The sequence below is a fragment of the Dreissena polymorpha genome, chromosome 1, assembly GCF_020536995.1.
Source record: "Dreissena polymorpha isolate Duluth1 chromosome 1, UMN_Dpol_1.0, whole genome shotgun sequence".
Lineage (NCBI taxonomy): Eukaryota > Metazoa > Mollusca > Bivalvia > Myida > Dreissenidae > Dreissena > Dreissena polymorpha.
Window position 1 is genome coordinate 65,025,014 of NC_068355.1, and position 23,607 is coordinate 65,048,620.

Below are 23,607 nucleotides of genomic sequence, written 5' to 3' on the forward strand. Positions count from 1 at the left end.
TACATGTTATTCTATTATGGCATGGACTGTACCAGTAATTCTGTTACGAGATGTCTCTACATGTTATTCTATTATAGCATGGACTGTACCTGTACTTCTGTTATGAGATGTCTCTACATGTTATTTTATTATGGCATGGACTGTACTTGTAATTCTATTAAGGCATGTCTCTACATGTTATTCAGTTATGGCATGGACTGTACCTGTAATTCTGTTATGGCATGTCTCTTCATGTTATTCTATTATGGCATGGACTGTACCTGTAATTCTGTAATGGCGTGTGCATTACACACCAGCTGAAGGATGTGACGTAGCAGAAGCCCGCCAATATAGTCCCCTACTGACTTGTGCTGCCCTGAAACATACAATATATTCATTTATTGATGTTTTACATCTAAATGTATCTTTAACTCAATGGAGTGATTTGGTATGATATACATTTGAGGTTTACTGTGTAAAAAAGCTGAAAGTTTCTTGAACAGCCACCAAAATCTTATAAATGTAAAGCAATAACTGTGAGAAGTAGTCCATTAGTATATTCTCACTATATGGGTTCATGTCTGATCAGAATATCCGAGAATAACTCACAGTCTGTTCAGGTTTAATGCTGTTTGTTTATCATTAGTATCTTTTGGCTTAAAAACAAGCCTTTAAAACTTGACTCTTATATTGAATTTGAGTTTTTAAGGGGCTACAACGCATCAAAATGTGTATCTGAGTGTTAAATGGCTAACCTGTCATGCTAGATGGGGAATTTCCTTTAGATGTACTCTCACTGCCAGTGATATCTCCACATCTATCAAACCACCCAGAGTGCTGGAGAACTTTCAGGAGGAGTTGTGCAGTCTGGAATTGAAGTCCACCACATGAGTACCAAGGTAGATGTGGCATATGATCCAGTTTCAAGTTTTTAAAAGCATTTTTTTCACTTTGAAGAATTTGTTGTGCATACTAATTGGCATACCAAATTTTAAGCAGGGCAAACAGGTCTTCAAATATGTATTCCCACAACATAAATTTATCCAGCATAGATGATACAAAGATTACACAATGTTGAAAAAAAAAATTTGTTTAAAAGGAGCAGTAGAGGGAGTTTTTTTGGGGCCAAGGGACTACTTTGACTAAAATGTATGTGAAGATTTGGAATTGTAAGTTAATTATTAGCTGAGAACAATCATTCATTGACCTACAAGGGTATAATGCACAACATCCACTGGACTCATATCTTCCAAGTGGGTCAAAAGGTCATGGACTGCGATGTAGCTGCGACAGTATCTGCCATTTGCATCAAGGCCGGCAATAGAAGGGTCCACAGAACGGCTCTCCAACTCTGACATGATACTGGTCAAGAACTTGAGACCGGCTACCAGGACAATCCTCAGACTCAAATGTGCGATGCCGACAGAATGGAGGAGCTGAAGGTAGTGACACTCGGTCCTGTGGTACTGACTCCAGCTGCCTTCAGCGCATGACGGGCTGCAGTAACGTACCTGGACACATTGGCAACATCTAGAAATGAAACTAGAGCTTTGTAACAAACATGGCTTATACCCACGCAAAGCGTTGTCAGCTAAGTTCGAGGTCAAAAAAACAGGAATGTGTGGGTAAAAGGGAAAGAATAAATTGTCTTGCACATATTCACATATCAGAAAGAGCGTCTCTAATATTAATCCTCCCTGTGGGGTTATAATTATTTTCTTTGGTTTCAGCAGTCTTTTTGTGTATAACACATGTACATTACAAAAGGAAAGCTGGTCTTTTAGTAGTTTGAGTATAAGATGTTAAGCTCCTGACTTCCTCACTATGAAGATTCTTAAACCAATGGAAATAAATCTGACTTTGTAAGATGGACTCTTATTGGTTATTCTGCATTGTTAAATGAGAAATAGTTGAGAAATGAGAACATTTGAATAGTCTTTTCATGGAAATTCCATCAAACATAAATAAGTGTTTAACTTTATCAAAATATGATGGGTAATTTATATTTTATTGCTTGACTTTACTTCAATAGTTGAACCATTATGCCAATTTTATAACAATACCCTAGCACTGTATTTCACAGACAAAGATCGACTTGAAAATAGCCGTCTGTCAAAATACTCCTCAAAGTGTGTTATACTTTATCATGTCATAACAAACACTGACTTGATTTACAGGCCTGACAATAATTGTGTCGCATTCTGAGAAAACTGGGCATAATTTATGTGCGTAAAGTGTTGTCCCAGATTAGTCTGAGCAGTCACTTTCCGCTTAAACAAGATTTTCGATTAAAAGGGACTTCCTTTAAACAAAAAATACCTTTAAAGCGGAAAGTGCCATCCCTGATTAGCCTGTGCGGACTGCACAGGCTAATCTGGGAAGACACTTTACGCACATGCATTAAGCCCAGTTTTCTCAGAATGCAGCTCAATTATTCACTTACGGATACACTATGTTTAGTTTCCCAAAACAGTGATGACAGTGGGTGAGGTAATGTTCAGGCAGCAACACAGCTGCATATGGCCTTTCTACTATTAATGTGTCACCTGCTTGTATGTCTATGGAAGTCTGTAAAAACAGATCATTCACAATTAATTTAAATTCAACACTACAACATGGTATAAATATAGTCAGGAAATCTTTTCTATGAAACAGACCTAATTTTTCGTATTATGTTATTATTATTATTGATTTGTTTGCTTTTCTGTTGTTAAACAGCAGACACTTACTGGTAACTTGTTCACACTTTACCCAGGGCTAGATTGATCAATATAAGTGGCTCTAAAAAACGAACTACAGATATATAAATATGTATACAAACAAGAGATGTGTTCGTCAAAAACACAATGCCCCCTACTGAACCACTTTGAAATAAAATTTACATTTATCATTTGGCAGGTATAGAAATCATCTCCCTTTAAAGCCTATTACCTTGGATTTTGTCCAATCCAACGGGGAGGGGGGGGGGTCTGTAGACAGTCAAAAATGACCAAGTCAGACATCACTGACAACCAAGGCCTGTGGTTTATCAAAGAGATCATAGCCAGAGTTCATCATGTATCTATGGACATAATTCCATAGGTATGTAATGAACCCTACCATTAACAAATTAGTAAAGGAAAGAAATGATAATTATATCATATATATATATATTTTATCATAAAAAAAAACCTTTGATAAATCAATCATTTTAGTAAAAATAATCAAAATAAAAAATCTGTACAGTAACTGTGAAAAGAACTTAAATTCTTGGTAAGGAAATTTATAATCTGAGATTTATAATTATATAAATTACTTCCCTTGAAAATAATTGTCTCTAACAAATCTACATTTTTAGTAGCAAATAATTAAAAGTCACTACCGTGACTGTAGATTCACCACTCAAAATGTGCAGCTCCATGAGATACACATGCATGCCAAATATCAAGTTGCTATGTTCAATATTGAAAAATAATCTCCCTTTAAAGCTTATTACTTCCCTTGGATTTGTATTTTTGACCTAAGACCTTGAAGGATGACCTTGACCTTGACCTTTTACCATGATGTGTTTGCCAGAAACACAATGCAGCCTACTGGGCCGTTTTGATTTATTTAACAACAAGAGCTGACAGAGGACAGCGCGCTCGACTATTCGAGTGCTTGACAGTATAACGTAAGCCATCATGGAGAGGGGGTATACTGTGGGTGTGTGGTCATTTAATAGATGATCTTTAAAAAAAATATAAAAAATCGGGAGGGGGGGGTCTGGGGTGGGGCGTGGGGGATGGTTTGTGGTATGTCAGGTAAGTGTTATTTTGTGTCAAAGTATGAATCAAATGTGATCATAAATAAAGAAGTTATGGCAATTTAAGAAAATTTATTAATGTGACCTTGAGAGTCAAGGTCATTCAAAGGTCAAGGTCTAATTGCCAGGTACAGTACCATCATGAAAGTAAGAAAGTATTTGAAGTTTGAAAGCAATAGCCTTGATACTTTAGAAGTAAAGTGGATCTAAACACAAAATTTAACAAAATATTCAAAGTTACTAAGACAAAAAAGGGCCATAATTCCATTAAAAAGCAAACCAGAGTTATGCAACGTGCCCTGTACAGTCCCCTTACGATAGTTAGCAAGTTTTCCAAGGCTGAAAGCAATAGCTATGATACTTTAGGAGTAAAATGGACCAAAACACAAAACTTAACCAAATGTTCAACTATATAAGTACAAAAGGGGCCATAATTCTGTCAAAATGCTTGATAGAGTTGTCTGCTCTTGTTTATAGATTGGGATCATGTTGGTAAAGAAGTATGCAAAATATGAAAGCAATATGTCAAGGGATTTAGAAAATAATTGAGGTGATACGCAAACTTTAACATAGATTTATCAATAATATGCATATTCTAAGTGAAAAAAGGGCCATTATTCTTACAAAATGCTTGATACAGTTGTCTGCTCTAGTTTATAGATTGGGGTCATGTTGGTAATGAAGTATGCAAAATATGAAAGCAATATGTCAAGGGACATAGGAAATATTTGGGGTAGTACGCAAACTTTAACATTTGCACGCTAACACTAACGGGAACGCTAACGCCGACACCGGGGTGAGTAGGATAGCTCCACTATATATGTTTCATATATAATAGTCGAGCTAAAAATATATAATTTGGCAGGTCAGATAATTATGTCCATTTAAAGCTTATTACTTCCCTTGGATTTGTTTCTTCTAACCGTGACCTAGTTTTTGACTCGGCATGACCCATACTCGAACTTGACCAAGATATTGTCTATTGTACAACTTCTGACCAAGCTTAGTAAAGATCGGATGAAAACTATTTGAATTAGAGAGTGGACACGAAAAGTGTGACAGACTGACAGACTGACAGACAGACTGACAGACTGATGGACAGTGCGAAAACTATATACCCCCTTTTCTTTAAAAGGGGGCATAAAAATACAAAACTGCCCTACTTGACTTAGAGGAAGGTAGAGAAAGATCTTCATTATTCATAACCAAGCCAAAAACAAGAATTCAAGACAGTTCAGTGCTCTAGTAAATGAGCCAGCCAGGCCAACACAAGATTGAGCAAAACAACAAGTATATACAATTAACTTATATGCAAAAGGGAACTTAAATGCAAATATGTGAATATAAAGAAAACAAGAGCACCGCATAACGGGTGCCACACTCGGCTGCGGTTGCAGTTTTGAATAGATGAAAGGTTGTCAGAATATTAATTTTTTAAGGTCACAGTGACATTGACCTTTGACATAGTGACCCAAAAATGGGTGTGCAATGTAGAACTCATCAAGGTGCAGCTACATATGGTGTTTCAAAGTTGAAGGTTGAAGCACTTTGATTTTAGAGCCAATGTTCAAAACCTTGACAAAATGTCAAGGTTTTAGGGGACGGCGGACACGACACGACGAGCTGGCTATGACAATACCTCAGGTTTTCTCCGAAAACAGCCAAGCTAAAAATTAAGTTACTCTCAGCAGAAAGTATCATTCCTGATTGGACTGTGCACACTGCTCAGGCTAATCTGGGACAACACTTTACACACATGCATTTAGCTCTGTTTTTCCAGAATGCAGCTAAATTAATTCATTAAACTCACAGTCACATATCTGCCTTTCTCTGTGGTGTAGGACATGTCCACAGCTCTGCTTGCCTGCACCAACACTGTGTTCTGGCCATACGAAACTGATGGTGGACCTGGTGATTCTATATCAGTGTTGCAGACGTGTGAACTAAAAATACACACTGCAGTAAGACTTACTAGACCCGTTGTCTTTATTTCTTTTTAGCAGACATAAAAAGTAAATATAAACAACACAGAAAGACAGGATATTTACTTATAAATTCAATCTTTAGACTCTACCCAAACTTAAATAAAACAGTATTAAAGATAATATTTTATCCAACCATCTTTTCCAAAAATGTTAATACACAATATAAAAGATATTTTATCAAAGCTGTTAACTTTTAAAAATAACTTTTACCCTTTATCTAAATAAACAATCTTTTAGCAAAACCATATACACATCTATCTTTATTGAAAATATTTACACTCCAAGAAACTTTCTAACGCAACATTTGTATAATTCTCATTTTTCACAAAGAGCTTAAAATATAAACTTCAAATTTTGCACATCATTGTTTGAGAGCATTTTCAATTTATTTGAGCAATGCTCTATGACAAGGGGGTTTAATGCATAAGCTAATCTGGGACGCCAACTTTATGCACATGCATTAAGCACCCTTTTCACAGAGCACGGTCCATTTACATTTACATTAGTTCTTCATCACACTCTGACTGTTGACCTTGTGCACGTATTATTTCTTTGCTTTGCACGTGTAAGTTTAAGTTTGTTAATGATATTGATTTTACTCTCATATTTATCATTGAAATCTCTCATATTGAGCACTAGTAGAAACAGGGGCTCACATTGCATGATTGGAAGGATATAGTATAGAAAATGCTGATGATAATCTACATTGTCTGGGGTAAAAGATTATTTATGTTCCCATGAACATGAATGATCCCATTTGGTCTTAATAGAAGATCAGTACTTTCCACAGGATTTTTGTGAGGCGCTCCAGGGCTGATAGGGGTGGTTCGGGAGGGGTGTCCCCTGCCGACGTTGATTATTTTCATATTTAACGTGTCAATTGATGTTCTGTGGTGCGTTATAACTCAAAGAAAAACAGGGTCAAAAGACGTGATTTGGTGCGCTATGACTCTTCAAGAAAATCCCTCAGTCATTTAAAAAAATGAATATTGTTTAATTGTTTTAAAACTTTCCCGCATAGGTAGTAAAATCCCGACTCGACAATTCCCCAATATATCCTTTTCAACCTGACTCTATTACTGTATACTTACTACTTTTCAGGTTTCTTTTTATTACCCGAAAATCCCGTTTATTCCGTTTTTATAAATCACTTTCTGGTAAATATTTACGATAAAAGCTCTCAATTATTTATTTAACACAAACCTTGCCATTTTCCTATAGTATCAAATAAATTTTAAGTGACTATTTATAGATTTGATAAAATATTGCCTCTGAACATGCGTCAATCCCCTGACGTGTTGTGTGCTTGTTAAAATGCTCAATAGTGAATGCACGCACGCTTTCTATGCAAATGCCGCGACGTTGTACATGCTGCATAATTTTCGCGCTATTTTTAATTAAGAAAAAGATTCGACAGAAAATAAATTTGCACTGCTAATTTCAAGCAAGAATATTTCAACATTGCGGTAACAGATACATTCGGACGTGTGTTTCGAATTAAAAACACGTTCACATCAACTTACGGGTATGGGTTTTGGATTACAAATTTAATTATTCCCATTTGAGATTTCAACAAATATTAACAGTTGCATTATGAATTCAATGATAATATGTTTAAACACTTTACGAGTCGTATAAATATTTTTACGGAATTATGCATGAAATTCACGTTGTCCATGAGGTTTATGGCCGGTTGCCATCATCAGTCTTCTAAGTAACTGGCAAAGATTTCTGTGGCAATTACATGTATGTCATGAGTCGTCTGCATGATTTAACTGCAGGTATTGCCTGCCTACTGCTGTCACTCATACAAAGTGTGCGCTCCAATTGGCCATATTGATTTTCTAATACAGTGAGGCTCCGCCTTTAGGTGGGCTTTAGCTGGGTAAAGCGACAAAGGATCGTGAAGTCGATATCGCTTTGATCTTTAGATGCAATAACTATCAGAATACACTGATCGGCAAATTTCAGGCGCCCCGCGGACTATGATTTAGAAATTCTAGCGCCCCGCTGAGGGATTGTTAAATTGCCTGTGGAAAGCACTGAAGATGGCTGCCATAAACCTTTAAATACTGTGATTTCATAAATGGTATAAACAACATCTAATTGAGACCATGGAAAGCTTTTCAATTTAAGAAATTCTTAATGTATTACTTTTTAAAAACAATTAACTGTTTTGATGAAATATAACACAGGTAATTTCGATTTAAGTATGATTTGTCATTTTAAATCGTCAAGTAATGATACTTTAACAATTATCAATAGTAGCGTATGAACTTTTGTAACATTTAGCAAATTTGAAATAAACTGATATTTAAGCAGTACACCACAGCTATGCATGAACAACAATAAAGCATAAAGAAATATCGGTTAAATATTTTAATGCATAAATACCATTTATTATAATATGAACTATACTAACAATATTAACTATACTAACAAGCAGATAGACTCCTAGAACTAGTTACATTTTATATTTAGATTCCAGTTTGTAAGTAGGATTATTTGAGATTTGGCACCACTGAATATTGCCTGTTTATAATAATTAGTTGAACCATAACATTTCTATTAGATATTTAAATATGATTTAAGATTTAATATTCCAAATTTTAAAGTAATCTGTAGATTAATAATTGAGAAAAAAGTTTCAAAAGTAAACGTTGCGTTAGAAGACCCTTTGAGTGTATAGACATAATCAATGGGGCACCAAAGGGGAAACTTTAACTTCTGCTGCAGCAAGAAAAAATGCTGCAAAATTCCTGCCCGAGCAGCATTTTTTTTGGCTGCTCTCATAATCTGTGTTTTAATCAATTATTATTACATTCTCATCCTTTTTTCAGTTGTTCATAAAATAATAATTAAGCTTTAAAATCTATAAGTCATGCAGGAACATGCACATTTGGTTGATCAATTGCTCCAATGTTACATGATTTGTGCCTATGTGTAATCCGATTCTGATTGGCTGATGCCATTATCTAAAAATAAATGCTGGTCAAGCAGGATTTTTCTGCTGCATCAGAAAAAAATGCTGCTCGAGCAGCAAATTGCTGATGCTGCTCGAGCAGCAATTTCCTGCTCGAGCAGCATTTTTTTCTGCTGCAGCAAAAGTTAAAGTTTCGACCCCTTTGGTGCGCCATATAGACATAATAAGTATACCTTACATGCTGTTCACTTAGCAGTCTTTTGATTTCCTTTATCATATTTTCTGCAAGAATAAACAGAATACTAGCTTAAGGGTTGCTACAAAAATAAGTTTATTTAACAAGGTTTTGAAAACTAGACCACGAGTCTTGGCAAATGATTCAATTTTTTAAAGTTATCTGTGTTCATCAAGGTTTAAACACACTTACATTTTTCAAAAGGGGTGTTATCTCTTTAATGAAAAAGAGGGCTATTTTGGCCCTTGTTTGCTCAACTGAGCTTTGTTTTTAAGAAGATATTTGCCATGCGAATCTATAAAACTGATAATTAATTACAAGCCCGTATGCTTTTGAATGAGATAAATGACACAAAAGATCCTATAACCTACATGCAGCCACACTACATGTATGAAGATAAAGGCCTTGTGGATTAAAGGGTTATTTTATAATTAAGGTAATCAGGTGTGGCAATTATTTACTCCCAAGGAATTATTTGCAAAAAACATGTTTGAGGGCTACTTAGTTTTGTCAAATGTATATTATAACTACTCTCACTCTAATGGTTTCAGAAGACCCAATTTGCAATTTTCAAGCGTTCCTTTTAATAAATCTATTTTGGCCCTTTTTCGATAAACAAATACAGCATAACAGAACATTTTAGTATTTGTTACCCATGAATAATTGCTGTGAAGTTAGATTTTAAATGTCACATGGATTAAGATGTTGTTTGAAAAGAAATATTGATATCCTTTACGTGATCAACATGAGATTTTCACAAAGCTCTCTTGGGGAGTGTTTTGCTCTGGCAGTCTACATGTAGTATAAATTACTATACCCAGATTCAAGACAATTATTTACCTTTCATAGTAGAATCCAATCTTAACAATGAGCATTCTTCCTGACCTTAAAGCACAATATAAAACAATTTAATGTAAAAACCCAGGTAATCATGCTTTTACATATCTATTTTCCATTTCTGCATGAAAACAAATTCTTCAAATGTGAAGTAAGGAAATTTACCTTTTCAATGCAAATTTCAAAAGCCATCGAATTCAAACTGTTTCTAATTCCTCAATATCTTGCTAATTCCTGTAATCAATTGTACTGTAATCAATTGTACTATAGACTTATCATTTTTGTCAGTCAACCTATGCACACCATTCCTTTATAAACAGGTTGACCAGTACCGTGAGCTATGTTGGTCAGTCAACCTATTCACACCATTCCTTTATAAACAGGTTGACCAGTACCATGAGCTATGTTGGTCAGTCAACCTATTCACACCATTCCTTTATAAACAGGTTGACCAGTACCATGGGCTATGTTGGTCAGTCAACCTATTCACACCATTCCTTTATAAACAGGTTGACCAGTACCATGAGCTATGTTGGTCAGTCAACCTAGTCACACCATTCCTTCATAAGCAGGTTGACCAGTACCATGTGTTATGTTGGTCTGTCATACTATGCACACCATTCCTTTATAACAGGTTGACCAGTACCATCAGCTATGTTGGTCAGTCAACCTATTCACACCATTCCTTCATAAACAGGTTGACCAGTACCATGGGCTATGTTGGTCAGTCAACCTATGAACACCATTCCTTTATAAACAGGTTGACCAGTATCATGAGCTATGTTGGTCAGTCAACATAATCACACCATTCCTTTATAAACAGGTTGACCAGTACCATGAGCTATGTTGGTCAGTCAACCTATTCACACCATTCCTTTATAAACAGGTTGACCAGTACCATGGGCTATGTTGGTCAGTCAACCTATTCACACCATTCCTTTATAAACAAGTTGACCAGTACCATGAGCTATGTTGGTCAGTCAACCTATCCACATCATTCCTTTATAAACAGGTTGACCAGTACCATTAGCTATGTTGGTCAGTCAACCTATTCACACCATTCCTTTATAAACAGGTTGACCAGTATCATGAGCTATGTTGGTCAGTCAACATATTCACACCATTCCTTTATAAACAGGTTGACCAGTACCATGTGCTATGTTGGTCAGTCAACATATTCACTCCATTCCTTTATAAACAGGTTGACCAGTACCATGAGCTATGTTGGTCAGTCAACCTATGCACACCATTCCTTCATAAGCAGGTTGACCAGTACCATGTGCTATGTTGGTCAGTCAACCTATTCACATCATTCCTCTATAAACAGGTTGACCAGTACCATGAGCTATGTTGGTCTGTCAACCTATTCACACCATTCCTTTATAAACAGGTTGACCAGTACCATGAGCTATGTTGGTAAGTCAACATATTCACACCATTCCTTTATAAACAGGTTGACCAGTTCCATGAGCTATGTTGGTCAGTCAACCTATCCACATCATTCCTTCATAAGCAGGTTGACCAGTACCATGTGCTATGTTGGTCAGTCAACCTATGCACACCATTCCTTTATAAACATGTTCACCAGTATCATGAGCTATGTTGGTCAGTCAACCTATTCACACCATTCCTTTATAAACAGGTTGACCAGTACCATGAGCTATGTTGGTCTGTCAACCTATTCACACCATTCCTTTATAAACAGGTTGACCAGTACCATGAGCTATGTTGGTAAGTCAACATATTCACACCATTCCTTTATAAACAGGTTGACCAGTTCCATGAGCTATGTTGGTCAGTCAACCTATCCACATCATTCCTTCATAAGCAGGTTGACCAGTACCATGTGCTATGTTGGTCAGTCAACCTATGCACACCATTCCTTTATAAACAGGTTGACCAGTACCATGAGCTATGTTGGTCAGTCAACCTATGCACACCATTCCTTTATAAACAGGTTGACCAGTACCATGAGCTATGTTGGTCAGTCAACCTATTCACACCATTCCTTTATAAACAGGTTGACCAGTACCATGAGCTATGTTGGTCAGTCAACCTATTCACACCATTCCTTTATAAAAAGGTTGACCAGTATCATGAGCTATGTTGGTCTGTCAACCTATTCACACCATTCCTTAATAAACAGGTTGACCAGTATCATGAGCTATGTTGGTCTGTCAACCTATTCACACCATTCCTTTATAAACAGGTTGACCAGTACCATGAGCTATGTTGGTAAGTCAACATATTCACACCATTCCTTTATAAACAGGTTGACCAGTTCCATGAGCTATGTTGGTCAGTCAACCTATCCACATCATTCCTTCATAAGCAGGTTGACCAGTACCATGTGCTATGTTGGTCAGTCAACCTATGCACACCATTCCTTTATAAACATGTTCACCAGTATCATGAGCTATGTTGGTCAGTCAACCTATTCACACCTTTCCTTTATAAACAGGTTGACCAGTACCATGAGCTATGTTGGTCTGTCAACCTATTCACACCATTCCTTTATAAACAGGTTGACCAGTACCATGAGCTATGTTGGTAAGTCAACATATTCACACCATTCCTTTATAAACAGGTTGACCAGTTCCATGAGCTATGTTGGTCAGTCAACCTATCCACCTCATTCCTTCATAAGCAGGTTGACCAGTACCATGTGCTATGTTGGTCAGTCAACCTATGCACACCATTCCTTTATAAACAGGTTGACCAGTACCATGAGCTATGTTGGTCAGTCAACCTATGCACACCATTCCTTTATAAACAGGTTGACCAGTACCATGAGCTATGTTGGTCAGTCAACCTATTCACACCATTCCTTTATAAACAGGTTGACCAGTACCATGAGCTATGTTGGTCAGTCAACCTATTCACACCATTCCTTTATAAACAGGTTGACCAGTACCATGAGCTTTGTTGGTCAGTCAACCTATTCACACCATTCCTTTATAAACAGGTTGACCAGTACCATGGGCTATGTTGGTCAGTCAACCTATTCACACCATTCATTATAAAAAGGTTGACCAGTATCATGAGCTATGTTGGTCTGTCAACCTATTCACACCATTCCTTAATAAACAGGTTGACCAGTACCATGTGCTATGTTGGTCAGTCAACCTATGCACACCATTCCTTCATTTTTTTATAAACCGATTGACCAATACCATGTGCTATGTTGGTCAGTCAACCTTTTTACACCATTCCTTCGTAAGTAGATTGACCAGTACCATGTGTAATTATGTGCTCTACCAAATCAGATATCGGGCCCAGTAGACTAATGTATAGCGCAAATCATGACATATAAAACTGTCCATAAATTGAACACATGCTTCAAATCTTGTATTTTTTAGCAACACGCTACTTACACTGCTCCAGTTGTGCCCACCTCTGAAGCTTTGCAAGGCAGTTAGCTTTCCTAGAATACAGTTTACATTTTGACCCATCTGGAATGCCTACCCTCTGTGCAGCCTCTATGTCTGAGAGACATTCCTAAGCAAGAAATAGAGTCTTGAAAACTTGAAACAAATCAAAAGCATTCAGTAAAGAAAAGGTTTTCAATTAGAAATTGTTTATTTTCTTAAAGTTTCTTGGTATTCTGTTCTGTTGTAAAGACTTATGTCGAAAGCTCCTAGATTGTGGAATAACCCACTTATCAGTAGGTAAAAACAATGTTTCCTTTTAAGCTAGTTTCTTGAAAATAATTAGAGTTGATATGGTATGTGATTTTTCAATGATTTTAACCCTCGGCATGCTGGGAAATTTGTCGTCTGCTAAAATGTTGTCTGCTGAATTTCTAAATTTAGCATTTTCTTCAATTGTTTTCAAAGAATACTATCAGAATAGCAAACAGTTTGGATCCGGATGAGACGCCATGTTCTGTGGCGTCTCATCTGGATCCAAACTGTTGGCAAAGGCCTTCAAAATGTTCCAGCACTGAAAGGGTAAATTGGTCAGTGGGCTTTAGTGCATTGCAAATCCTTGCTGTTTTCAACAAGTGGATAATACCGCCAAGTTTGAAACATATGGTGTTTTTAAGGTAATGCAAGTAAAAGGACCAGATCTAAAGTGATACACCCTTTATACCTCATAATTCCCAAGTCGATAGGACGCTGCTGATCTGTTCCCATATGTCAAGGACAGAAACTCAGTGTCAGAATCACTATACAAGATTGCCTGTCAATATAAACAAAAATGATAATGATTTATATTTAAAACACTTGTAAAATGTTGCAAAGTGTATGAAAACAAGACCTTTGAATGATATCCCACCACTAAAATTGGATAGTTTTGTGCGTGCTTAGTGCATTTAACATGCTGCAAACAGAGAAGACTGTTATAAATTTAAAAAAGTGATGAAAAAGGCAGATCAATATTCGAGCAAAATAATTTTAAATTGTTAAAATTCAAGTTGAATTCACACATTTGCTACAATAGCTGTATAAGCATAGGCAATTATAGTATTATCTATTTTATTACTTTAACATTAAATAATTTCTACAATAATCAAAATATGCTCATTCAGTGGAAACAGGGCTTAATGCTTGTGCATCAAGTGTCGTCCCAGAACTAGCCTGTGCATTATGCACTGGCTTATCAGGGACAAAACTTTATGTCCTATCTCAATTTTTGATAAGAAAATTCCTCTTAACGAATCATACCATAAAGCAGCAAGTATCGTCCCAGATTATCCTATGTGGACAAAGGCTAGTCTGGGACCACACTCTAAGTACCTGCCTTAAGACAAGTTTTCAAAGAGTGATGCTCATGTATATTGCACTTGAAATAAACTCTTGCACTGGTTTGGCTCCAGTGTCAGCAGGATTATTTCCCTTCAATCGAGTAGAGTCTGTTGTCATGGTTTAACAATATTCTATTTATGCTGATTTTGAATTGTGAGTTTTTTTTATAAAATTTTGATGAGGAGTTGCATGTGTTATTTCAGTTGCTTGTAATAATTGCAACAAACCTTTTCTGTTCTATAATTGTAATGAACTGACCAGGGTTTATATTGTATTATGGCTCTGGCTTGGTTAGCCTGTTTGTCTGTCTGAACTTGAAAGATATTTATACAATAAAAAAAATTCTTGACAGATCATACAGACTTACACAACAATTGTGTAAGTAATGGATGGAAGTGATGCCCCAACAGTTAAAGCAGAAATATTGTTGACCACTACTGAGTACTCTGTGATTTTCATCATTGAGTTTAAATGTGTCCATTGAGATACAAATATTTGCTTACGGTACTTTAAAGAAGATTATAGGTTAACAACCATGCTGTTCTGATTGTTATGGCTATCTAAGGCCTTTTATTTCAGATGGCAAGCTGCTTTAAAAAAAAATAATTCCTACATTAATTGTTTGTAAACACAATTGACTTGGAGGACACTGTATTTTGAGCTCAAAACACGTTGTATTGCCCATTTTTTATGGCAATGTCCAATAGCATATATATATTGTTTTTGATAACCTTTATAAATATGCAGAAAATATTTAAAAATCAGTAATAACTACGGATCGTCACCTTTTATGAGCCTTTATTTTGTAAACAATAACATGTAATGGAAACTTTATATTATTATATAGGTGATTAAATACTGTGTTGAATAATTTATTTGCAGACAATTCAATCATGAATTATATTGTTTTACTTGTGTCGCAAAAGAAACTGCTTGATGATGCCTCTTTGATATTTTGCACCAATGGCTTACATGTACTTAATTAATATTGTATTTATTTAACACGTTTTTTTCTTTCACCTAAATAATGGGCGAACAAAGTACTTTCCAGTAACTGGCGACATAGTACAGACCTTGGTATAACTTGAAACTGCGTCTGTATATTTCTTGACTTGAAAATAATTATTTCCCTCATTCTTGAATTTCAGTGCTTTTTCAGAATTTTTCCTCTTGGTCGTTGTGCTTAGTTCAATATATTGAACTATCCATTGAGTAGAACTGAAATGCAAAAATTTAATATCAATTTTCCAGGCTCAATATTCAATCAAATTTAAAAGAAAAGGTTAGAAAGTTTAACAATGCCTCCTAACGATAATTTCTTGAAAATGTATTTAATTGCTCTGAATAACATATGGTACATGTATATTAATTTATTTATATATTTTTTGTATTTGAGTATATATATTTATTTATATTTATTTTGAAGTTTCTTGTAAAAATAACTACCAGTAGCACTATATACAAGGCAAATGTGTATAAATGCCAATCAAAAAACGATTGCACCATAATAATTTTTGCTATCTTAATGAGGTAACACATTTTTTTTATTGTTTGTTTTCGTAGATTTTACTTTCAGTAAAGATCAGAGAATTTCATGGGTGTGTCCAAATGCCTTTGTGGAAAATATTTCTTTGATCACCATAAGACACAAAATAATCTGGCAATAAACCCCAGACACTGATGCCACCTGTGAGAAAAGGACACAGACCAGTGTTAAAAATTAGACATTTGGATTTTCTCATATTGCTTTTAGTCAGTAAGGGAAAAAGTCATATTAATTAATATTCTCAAAGGATTAAATAAAGCAATTTTATATATTAAACACTGAACATGTCAAGCCAAGATGAATGTAAATCAATAATTGACTTGACTTTTGCTTTTGGCAATTAATAAAACCTATAATTCTGATTTCACAACACAAATTTTTCCAATTTCAGGGAGTTTTGCGCTAATTTTTCCCAATTGGTATGGTACAGGTACTTTTCCCAATTAGGGAAGAAAAATCGCTGTGGTGTGTCGGTTGAATTTACTGGACTGATGGTCTGTTAAAATATTGACAACAAATATGTTGATTGTCTAGGTTTGTTATTGTCTCTGTTAGTTTAATGTATTGCAAAAATAGCGAAAGCACCTATAAAAGCATGCTTCTGAAATATTTTGATCCCAATTGCAAAACAAGAATCCTGTCCTTCATTTCCGCATTATTATAAATTGATAATCTTGACAATCAAAATTAATTTGACACATTATTTTGATTACCCATGTTTCATCAGTTTATGCTAGAATCACCAGCTTTAGTTGCATTGAGACATAATAAAACAAGAGCAACGCCTTGCGGGTGCAGACCGCTCATCTATTTTCTTTTTAAAGGTGAATGAACTCTCATTTTCAATCACAAAGGAGGGAGGGGTGGAGTGAAGAGGGGTGTATAGTGTGGGTGTGTGGACATTTATTACATTATCTTCCAAAAATAAATTGGGGGGGGGGTGAATTTGGGGGGGGGGGGTATAGTGTGAGGGTGTGGTGTTAATTTGTGAGATGATCTTAAAAAAAAAAAAAAGGGGGGGGGATTCGGGGGGGGGGGGGGGGGGGGGGGGGGATTCTTGGGTGCGATGGTTGTAGGTATTTCAAACATAAAATAATAAAAATAAATAGTTGTGTTTTTTAACCGTTTAAAAAAAAAAATGGGGGTGGGGGGTATAGTGTGAGGGTGTGGTGGTCATTTGTGAGATGATCTTTAACAAAAAAAAAAAAAAAATAGGGGGGGGGGATTCGGGTGGGGGGGGGAAGGGGCGGGCACGGGGGATGGTTTGGGTGGAGTCTATTGTGGTATGTCAGGTAAGAGTAGTTTTGTCAAAGTTTCAATCAAATCTAATCATAAATAAAGAAGTTGTGGCAATTTTAGCAAAATTTAATAATTTGACCTTGAGAGTCAAGGTCATTCAAAGGTCAAGGTAAAATTCAACTTGCCAGGTACAGTAACCTCATGATAGCATGAAAGTATTTGAAGTTTGAAAGCAATAGCCTTGATACTTAAGAAGTAAAGTGGAGCGAAACACAAAATTTAACCATATATTCAAAGTTACTAAGTCAAAAAAGGGCCATAATTCCATAAAAATGACATCCAGAGTTATGCAACTTGTCCTTTAACTGTACCCTTATGATAGTTTGCGAGTGTTCCAAGTATGAAAGCAATATCTATGATAATTAAGGGGTAAAGTGGACCAAAACACAAAACTTAACCAAATTTTCTAAGTATAAAGGGCCCATAATTCCGTCCAAATGCCAGTCAGAGTTACATAACTTTGCCTGCACAGTCCCCTTATGATAGTCAATAAGTGTTGCAAGTATGAAAGCAATAGCTTTGATACTGTAGGAATAAAGTGGACCTAAACACAAAACTTAACCAAATTTTCAATTTTCTAAGTATAAAAAGGGCACATAATTCTGTCAAAATGCCAGTCAGAGTAACATTACTTTGCCTGCACAGTACCCTTATGATAATTAGTAAGTGTTGCAAGTATGAAAGCAATAGCTTTGATACTTAAGGAATAAAATGGACCTAAACACAAAACTTAACCAAAATGTTCAATTTTCTAAGTATAAAAAGGGCACATAATTCTGTCAAAATGCACGCCAGAGTTATCTAACTTTGCCTGCCCAGTCCCCTTATGATAGTAAGTAAGTGTACCAAGTTTGAATGCAATAGCATTGATACTTTCTGAAAAAAGTGGACCTAAATGCAAAACTTAACCAAAATTTTCAATTTTCTAAGTATGTATAAAAAGGGCACATAATTCAGTCAAAATGCACGCCAGAGTTATCTAACTTTGCCTGCCCAGTCCCCTCATGATAGTAAGTAAGTGTACCAAGTTTGAATGCAATAGCATTGATACTTTCTGAGAAAAGTGGACCTAAACGCAAAACTTAACCGGACGCCGAGGTGATGACAATAGCTCATAATTTTTTTTCAAAAAATAGATGAGCTAACAACCTGTTTCGTTGGTACATGTAGGACCAGTATTTGGTGTCTTATGGGTGATTAAATTTAAACAAGAGGCCCATGAGGGCCTGAATCGCTCTACTGCTATAAACACTGTGCAAGTTTGGAAAAAATAGATGGAAACTGTGTACTTAATCGCGCAAACAAGGAGAATTTTCTCAAATTCGAGGGGAGATTATTGTGTACTTATTTCTCCAATACTGCTCATATTCAATAGGGTTCAAGTCCTCATTGATATAAAGATACTGTGAAAATTTGGAAATAATTGGATGAAAACTGTGGTGCGTAAACAAGCGTGATTTCAAAATTTTCTCATATTCAAGGGGAAGTCATTGTGGACTTATTGCTTCGATATTGATCTTTTTAAAAAAGGGTTTGTGTCCTCATTGATACAAGACACTGTGCAAGTTTGCCAAAAATTGGATGACAATTATGGACTTTATCACATAAAAAAACTTAAGTTTCATTTTTTTCTCAAATTCAAGGGGTGATTATTCTGGACTTATAACTCCGATATTGCTCATTTTCAATAGGGTTTGACTCATCATTCAGATAAAGACACTGTGCAAGTTGGGAAATGATTGGATGAAAACTGTGGACTTAATTGCATTAACAAGCCTTATTTCACAATTTTCGCAAATTCAAGGGGAGATAATTCTGGCCTTTTTACTCTGATGTAACCCATTTCCAATAGGGTTTGAGTCCTCATTAATATTAAGACACTGAAAAAGTTTCAAAAGAATCGCATGAAAACTGTGGACTTAATCGCGTAAACAAGAAAAAGTCTAACGCATGCACGCACGCACGGACAGACGACGGAAACCACGCCATGACAAAAGATCTTCAGGCCTTCGGCCAGTAGAGCTAAAAACACTTATACTTTAACTAAAGGATCAAAACCAAAATCTTTAAGTGGCTAAGCGGACACCATATCATCTACCCCACAGCCACCAAACTATGGTTGAATTCTAGACTAGAGGCAAAAGAGTTCACAATGATATCAAATTAGATCTAAATCATTAGCATGTCTATCTGTAATATCGGCCCACTTTAATAATGAATACATACGCATTTTGGAAATGAACAAATACAAAAACATGCAAGTGTTATATGTAAATCTATAGTTAAATGTGTATGAATTGGACATAAAGAAAACTGCATTTAAATTGTCAATGTTTTGACAAAACTCCTTGAAGTCATCTGTTTCATCTATGTCTCATAGTATTGGCCCTTTTGAATGTTTGCTAAGATTTGTTACTATGCTTGTTCTAAAAAAGAAACTTAATGGAAAAAACGAAACTCTTGCTCATGTTGTTCTTGAAATATTTAAAAAAAATAAGCAGGATATAAAACATTTGATAAAGATACTAGGCCACGACTTTTTTGTATTGGTTTACAAAAATTATTTTGAAAATGGTCCATCGGGCGGTCGAAAAAAAAAACATCATTCGAAAAAAAAGTTAAAACTTATAACATCAGAACAAAGACAACATATCTTTTATAACCTTAACAGAGACAAAAAATCAAATTATGCAATGAAACACATTTATATCTTCAAATGAAATAAGTCCTAAAAGCACCTTTTGTAACATCAGGCAATTTTAAACACTCCATTACATGACATGCGTTCTCCCATTAAAACGAAAAACTGCGCTTCATTTCTGTAAATTCGATGTGCACCATTATGCAATGCGATGCCTGTTGCATAAATCGTATATATTGTGATGCCCGTTGCATAAATCTTATATAAGATAAACTACTCATACACAAATTATGTGTTTGCTCTTACTCGACTTATGAGATCGTCCATGAAAAAAATCGAGGTACATCGATCCCCGCGTCGTCACGGTAATGTTTGTTAAAGTTGTTGTTGTCATAAAAAACTCGTTGATTTACAACGCAAAACGTCTTATTTGAACTGACGCGAATTAATTTAATCATATTTGTCAACTTCGCTTTTGCTTTATTTTGATTATCTAATCCAAAGTTTAATGTTAGCAAGTGTTTTTTTACTGGAATTGTAAACAAGGAGTCAGTTAAAGTCTTCCGAAAATGTGCAGTCTGTGTGAATTGACAGTTTGACGTAGTCAAAGGAAAGCCGCTTTCTGTCTGAAGCAATAAAGCGCAAAATTTCACGCAGACAAAATTGGCTTCCTTTGTCTAGCAATCAACATGCCGAACCAATCGTGTGTTTGTTTCTCAATTGACCAGTCGCCAAATTATCGATCGCTACGCCCACATAGTCACGTGGTCTAGTGATTAGAAAACTCCCACAAGCAGATCGCAATTATAGCGGATTATGTGAGGGAAATTCTATATTTGTAATGATGTATTGTGCTCTTTTCTATAATATAAATTATTAAAGCCGCACACTAAACTAAACTGCTTTGTAAAACGTTAATACAATCATAAAAACTTTAGAGAGAAATGGCGTAATCAAAATAAATGAGTTAACGGCAGACTGACTATCAGAAACGTTTCTTATACATATTATATACGGAGTTGATGAAAAATCCGTTGTAAAAATGAGCATTTATTTCATATTGATTTTGAACTTGTATTCAACCGTCTGACAGTGAACCCGGTGGCTATTCATATATTATTTTGAAAATATTTTTATTAAATGCAAATGACATATCCATATCATGATGGGTTTTTTGTTTATTAAAAATGTTTAGATCTTTGTTTTATTGTGTTATTTTTAAAAAGACACCGATTTTTTTATTAAGATATAAATTAAATTTTGATTGTAACCATAATTTAATACAGGCCTAATTTCGTGGTTTCATTAACAGATAGTCTAATATGCATTTTATTTCATTTATGTTTAATGCGAACCTGTTACATTTCACTATCAAAAAATGAAATGTTGGTATTACGGTACTGTTCACGAACATTCGAATTGAATACATTTAGCATATTATGCATTTGCTTATTTATAACAAGATGGCCCTTATATGTTAATTGCAATTTTCACATTTCTCCTCGTATCGTATATGTTGTATTAGAAATGTTGTTGTTGTATTATAAGCTGTACATTTTACACTTGAAGTCGCTTTAAGCTGGCTAAGCCGCGTTGAAATCACCTTTTTGTTGTTTTTACTTTAGTTAAAACAATATTTAAGTTAACAATTTATAATGATTTCCCTTGTTTATGATCCACAGAAAATAAATATATAATTGGAAATCATTTAAGTAATTAAATAGTTTTCTTTTCTTGTGTACAGTACCTAACAATGCCTTAATGTTCCTTCATTCTGAGATCCACGCAACATACTGTTATTTATTAATCATCGACAATTACGCTGAGATTAATAAGCACATGTGGCAATTATTATGTTGCCCAAACTGCTTAATAATATTGTGCATCAAACAGTATAACACGTTTTATAGAACACACACCTGGTGTGGTTAAACTATTTATTGTGTTTGTTTTCATATTACTCGTTCATATGTTCAAGAAAAAAAGATAAAATAATAACCTTTTATAAAGTATGTATAGCACCTACAATTTTGAATAATGATCGAACAGTAATGATCATGCATTTGATATAAAATCTGTGTAAACTCTTAAAAATTACGTCCATTCCATATGTACAACACGCTTTGTTTGTCGGACAAAATGGCGGCCAGATAAGCGTTGCTGAGGGGTGTGTGAAAAATTGATATCTGATTGGCTGATCGACAAAATGTGGACGGAGTTGGCGACTGGTCAATTGCAATCATCCAATTTAATAATAGCACGTGCATAGCTCCGCCTTGAAATCTTTTGCAGATAACGGAGGCGGAGTTTAACAGTTAATTGAGCTAGTGTTTTACGCAAGTTGAGTTCTGATTTGCCGAAATTACTCGGCCCTTAGCATTGAAACGACAAATACATTTATCAATGATTTTCCGAGATATACCGATTTGTTCAGATTTCCAAACTTTCTGTACAGTTACTATAAACTATGACGGATATGTTTACAAAATTCCTAAACAAATATAACGTAAACAATGGCAGTGTTTTATTGGATTATTTATACTAATTATCAAATTGCAAGGTAATACTTTTTTATCTACTATATCAGGTTTGTTTAACATAATTAACATGTTAAACGATATAGTGGCGTCACAGACTTGGAAATAAATTTTGATGGGGTCGACATTTTACTGACGCTGATTTTCCTATTGTCTGTAATTTTTACTCGAAATAAATTTTGAGAAGTGCCCATAAAAGGACTGGTACATAATGTGTCACATTGAAAAATATCCTGATCTCTGCAATATATGTGAACGAATTGTTGATTGTACTTACTTGATTGTATTCGCAACCGTACTCAATCCGGAATGGTTTTTTTCTCCTTTCGCTCGTTTTTCAGTGGGGTCGGAAATAAAATATATTAAAAAAAGACGATTATCCAATTTTTTTTCCCATGATCCAAAAAATAGGGTCGGCGGTTTCGTAAACCAAGAAATATGAAAGTCGTGGCCTTTTAATCAATAAACAAACTTACATAATTGTGTGTTACGTAATTAAAAATCATAGCATCACCCTTGAATAAACATGACATATCCCAGTTTGACCTAGTCCAAATAATTAGACGTAAGCTACCCCGCTTAAATGTAAATCGACCTCATATTTATAGGAGTAAGTTTGACCCAAATTGACGATGCAACGGTTACATGAAGCAATATTTATCAAATAATGAAAGAAATAATGAAATGTTTAATAGCACAAAATAACAATTTTATACTCGGCTGTATTACTTTGAAATGATTCCAAGACAATAATCATCCATTTAATCAATACAAATAGAACATCGTCGAATTTGTGTTGCGGTAGGATACTTTCCACCGAACACCGGAAATCATGAGAATGATTGTCGTTATAGTCATGGATAACTATCAAATAAATAAATACTTTCCAAAACATGAAAAAACATTAACTTTCCAGCACTACTTGAAAGTTTTCGTTAAAGGCACGATACAATGAGGAGGGCAGATACTATGAGAGTAAGGGATAAAAATGCGTGGAAAATGTAATGAAGAAACTTATTTTGAACGTATTTACCACAACGAAATCTTTGAAAAGAACTTCAATAAATCGCTTTCACACCGGGTTGATGATAAG

The 23,607-nt window shown here is 35.2% G+C and overlaps 1 protein-coding gene and 1 long non-coding RNA gene across 2 annotated transcripts in view; both read right to left on the bottom strand.

Annotated features, from left to right (window-relative positions):
* LOC127832587 (SET and MYND domain-containing protein 4-like) overlaps positions 1 to 22,872 on the bottom strand; it is a 34,233-nt gene extending 11,361 nt beyond the window's left edge. Inside the window, exons 1-11 of the mRNA XM_052358112.1 lie at positions 22,792 to 22,872; positions 15,565 to 15,709; positions 13,836 to 13,925; positions 13,118 to 13,241; positions 9,747 to 9,791; positions 8,905 to 8,953; positions 5,574 to 5,706; positions 2,423 to 2,547; positions 1,191 to 1,509; positions 735 to 846; positions 261 to 355 (exon numbers count right to left, since the gene is read on the bottom strand). Of these exons, the coding sequence (XP_052214072.1) occupies positions 261 to 355; positions 735 to 846; positions 1,191 to 1,509; positions 2,423 to 2,547; positions 5,574 to 5,706; positions 8,905 to 8,953; positions 9,747 to 9,753 (840 nt within the window). The 5' untranslated portion in view covers positions 9,754 to 9,791; positions 13,118 to 13,241; positions 13,836 to 13,925; positions 15,565 to 15,709; positions 22,792 to 22,872. The remainder of the gene's footprint in view (positions 1 to 260; positions 356 to 734; positions 847 to 1,190; positions 1,510 to 2,422; positions 2,548 to 5,573; positions 5,707 to 8,904; positions 8,954 to 9,746; positions 9,792 to 13,117; positions 13,242 to 13,835; positions 13,926 to 15,564; positions 15,710 to 22,791) is intronic.
* Positions 11,318 to 12,886, bottom strand: LOC127832599 (uncharacterized). Its single transcript, XR_008026979.1, has 3 exons — positions 12,870 to 12,886; positions 12,493 to 12,618; positions 11,318 to 12,114 (listed from the first exon to the last, which is right to left on the bottom strand). It is a non-coding gene; the product is annotated as an uncharacterized LOC127832599 (long non-coding RNA).
* Positions 22,873 to 23,607: the final 735 nt, after the last annotated feature.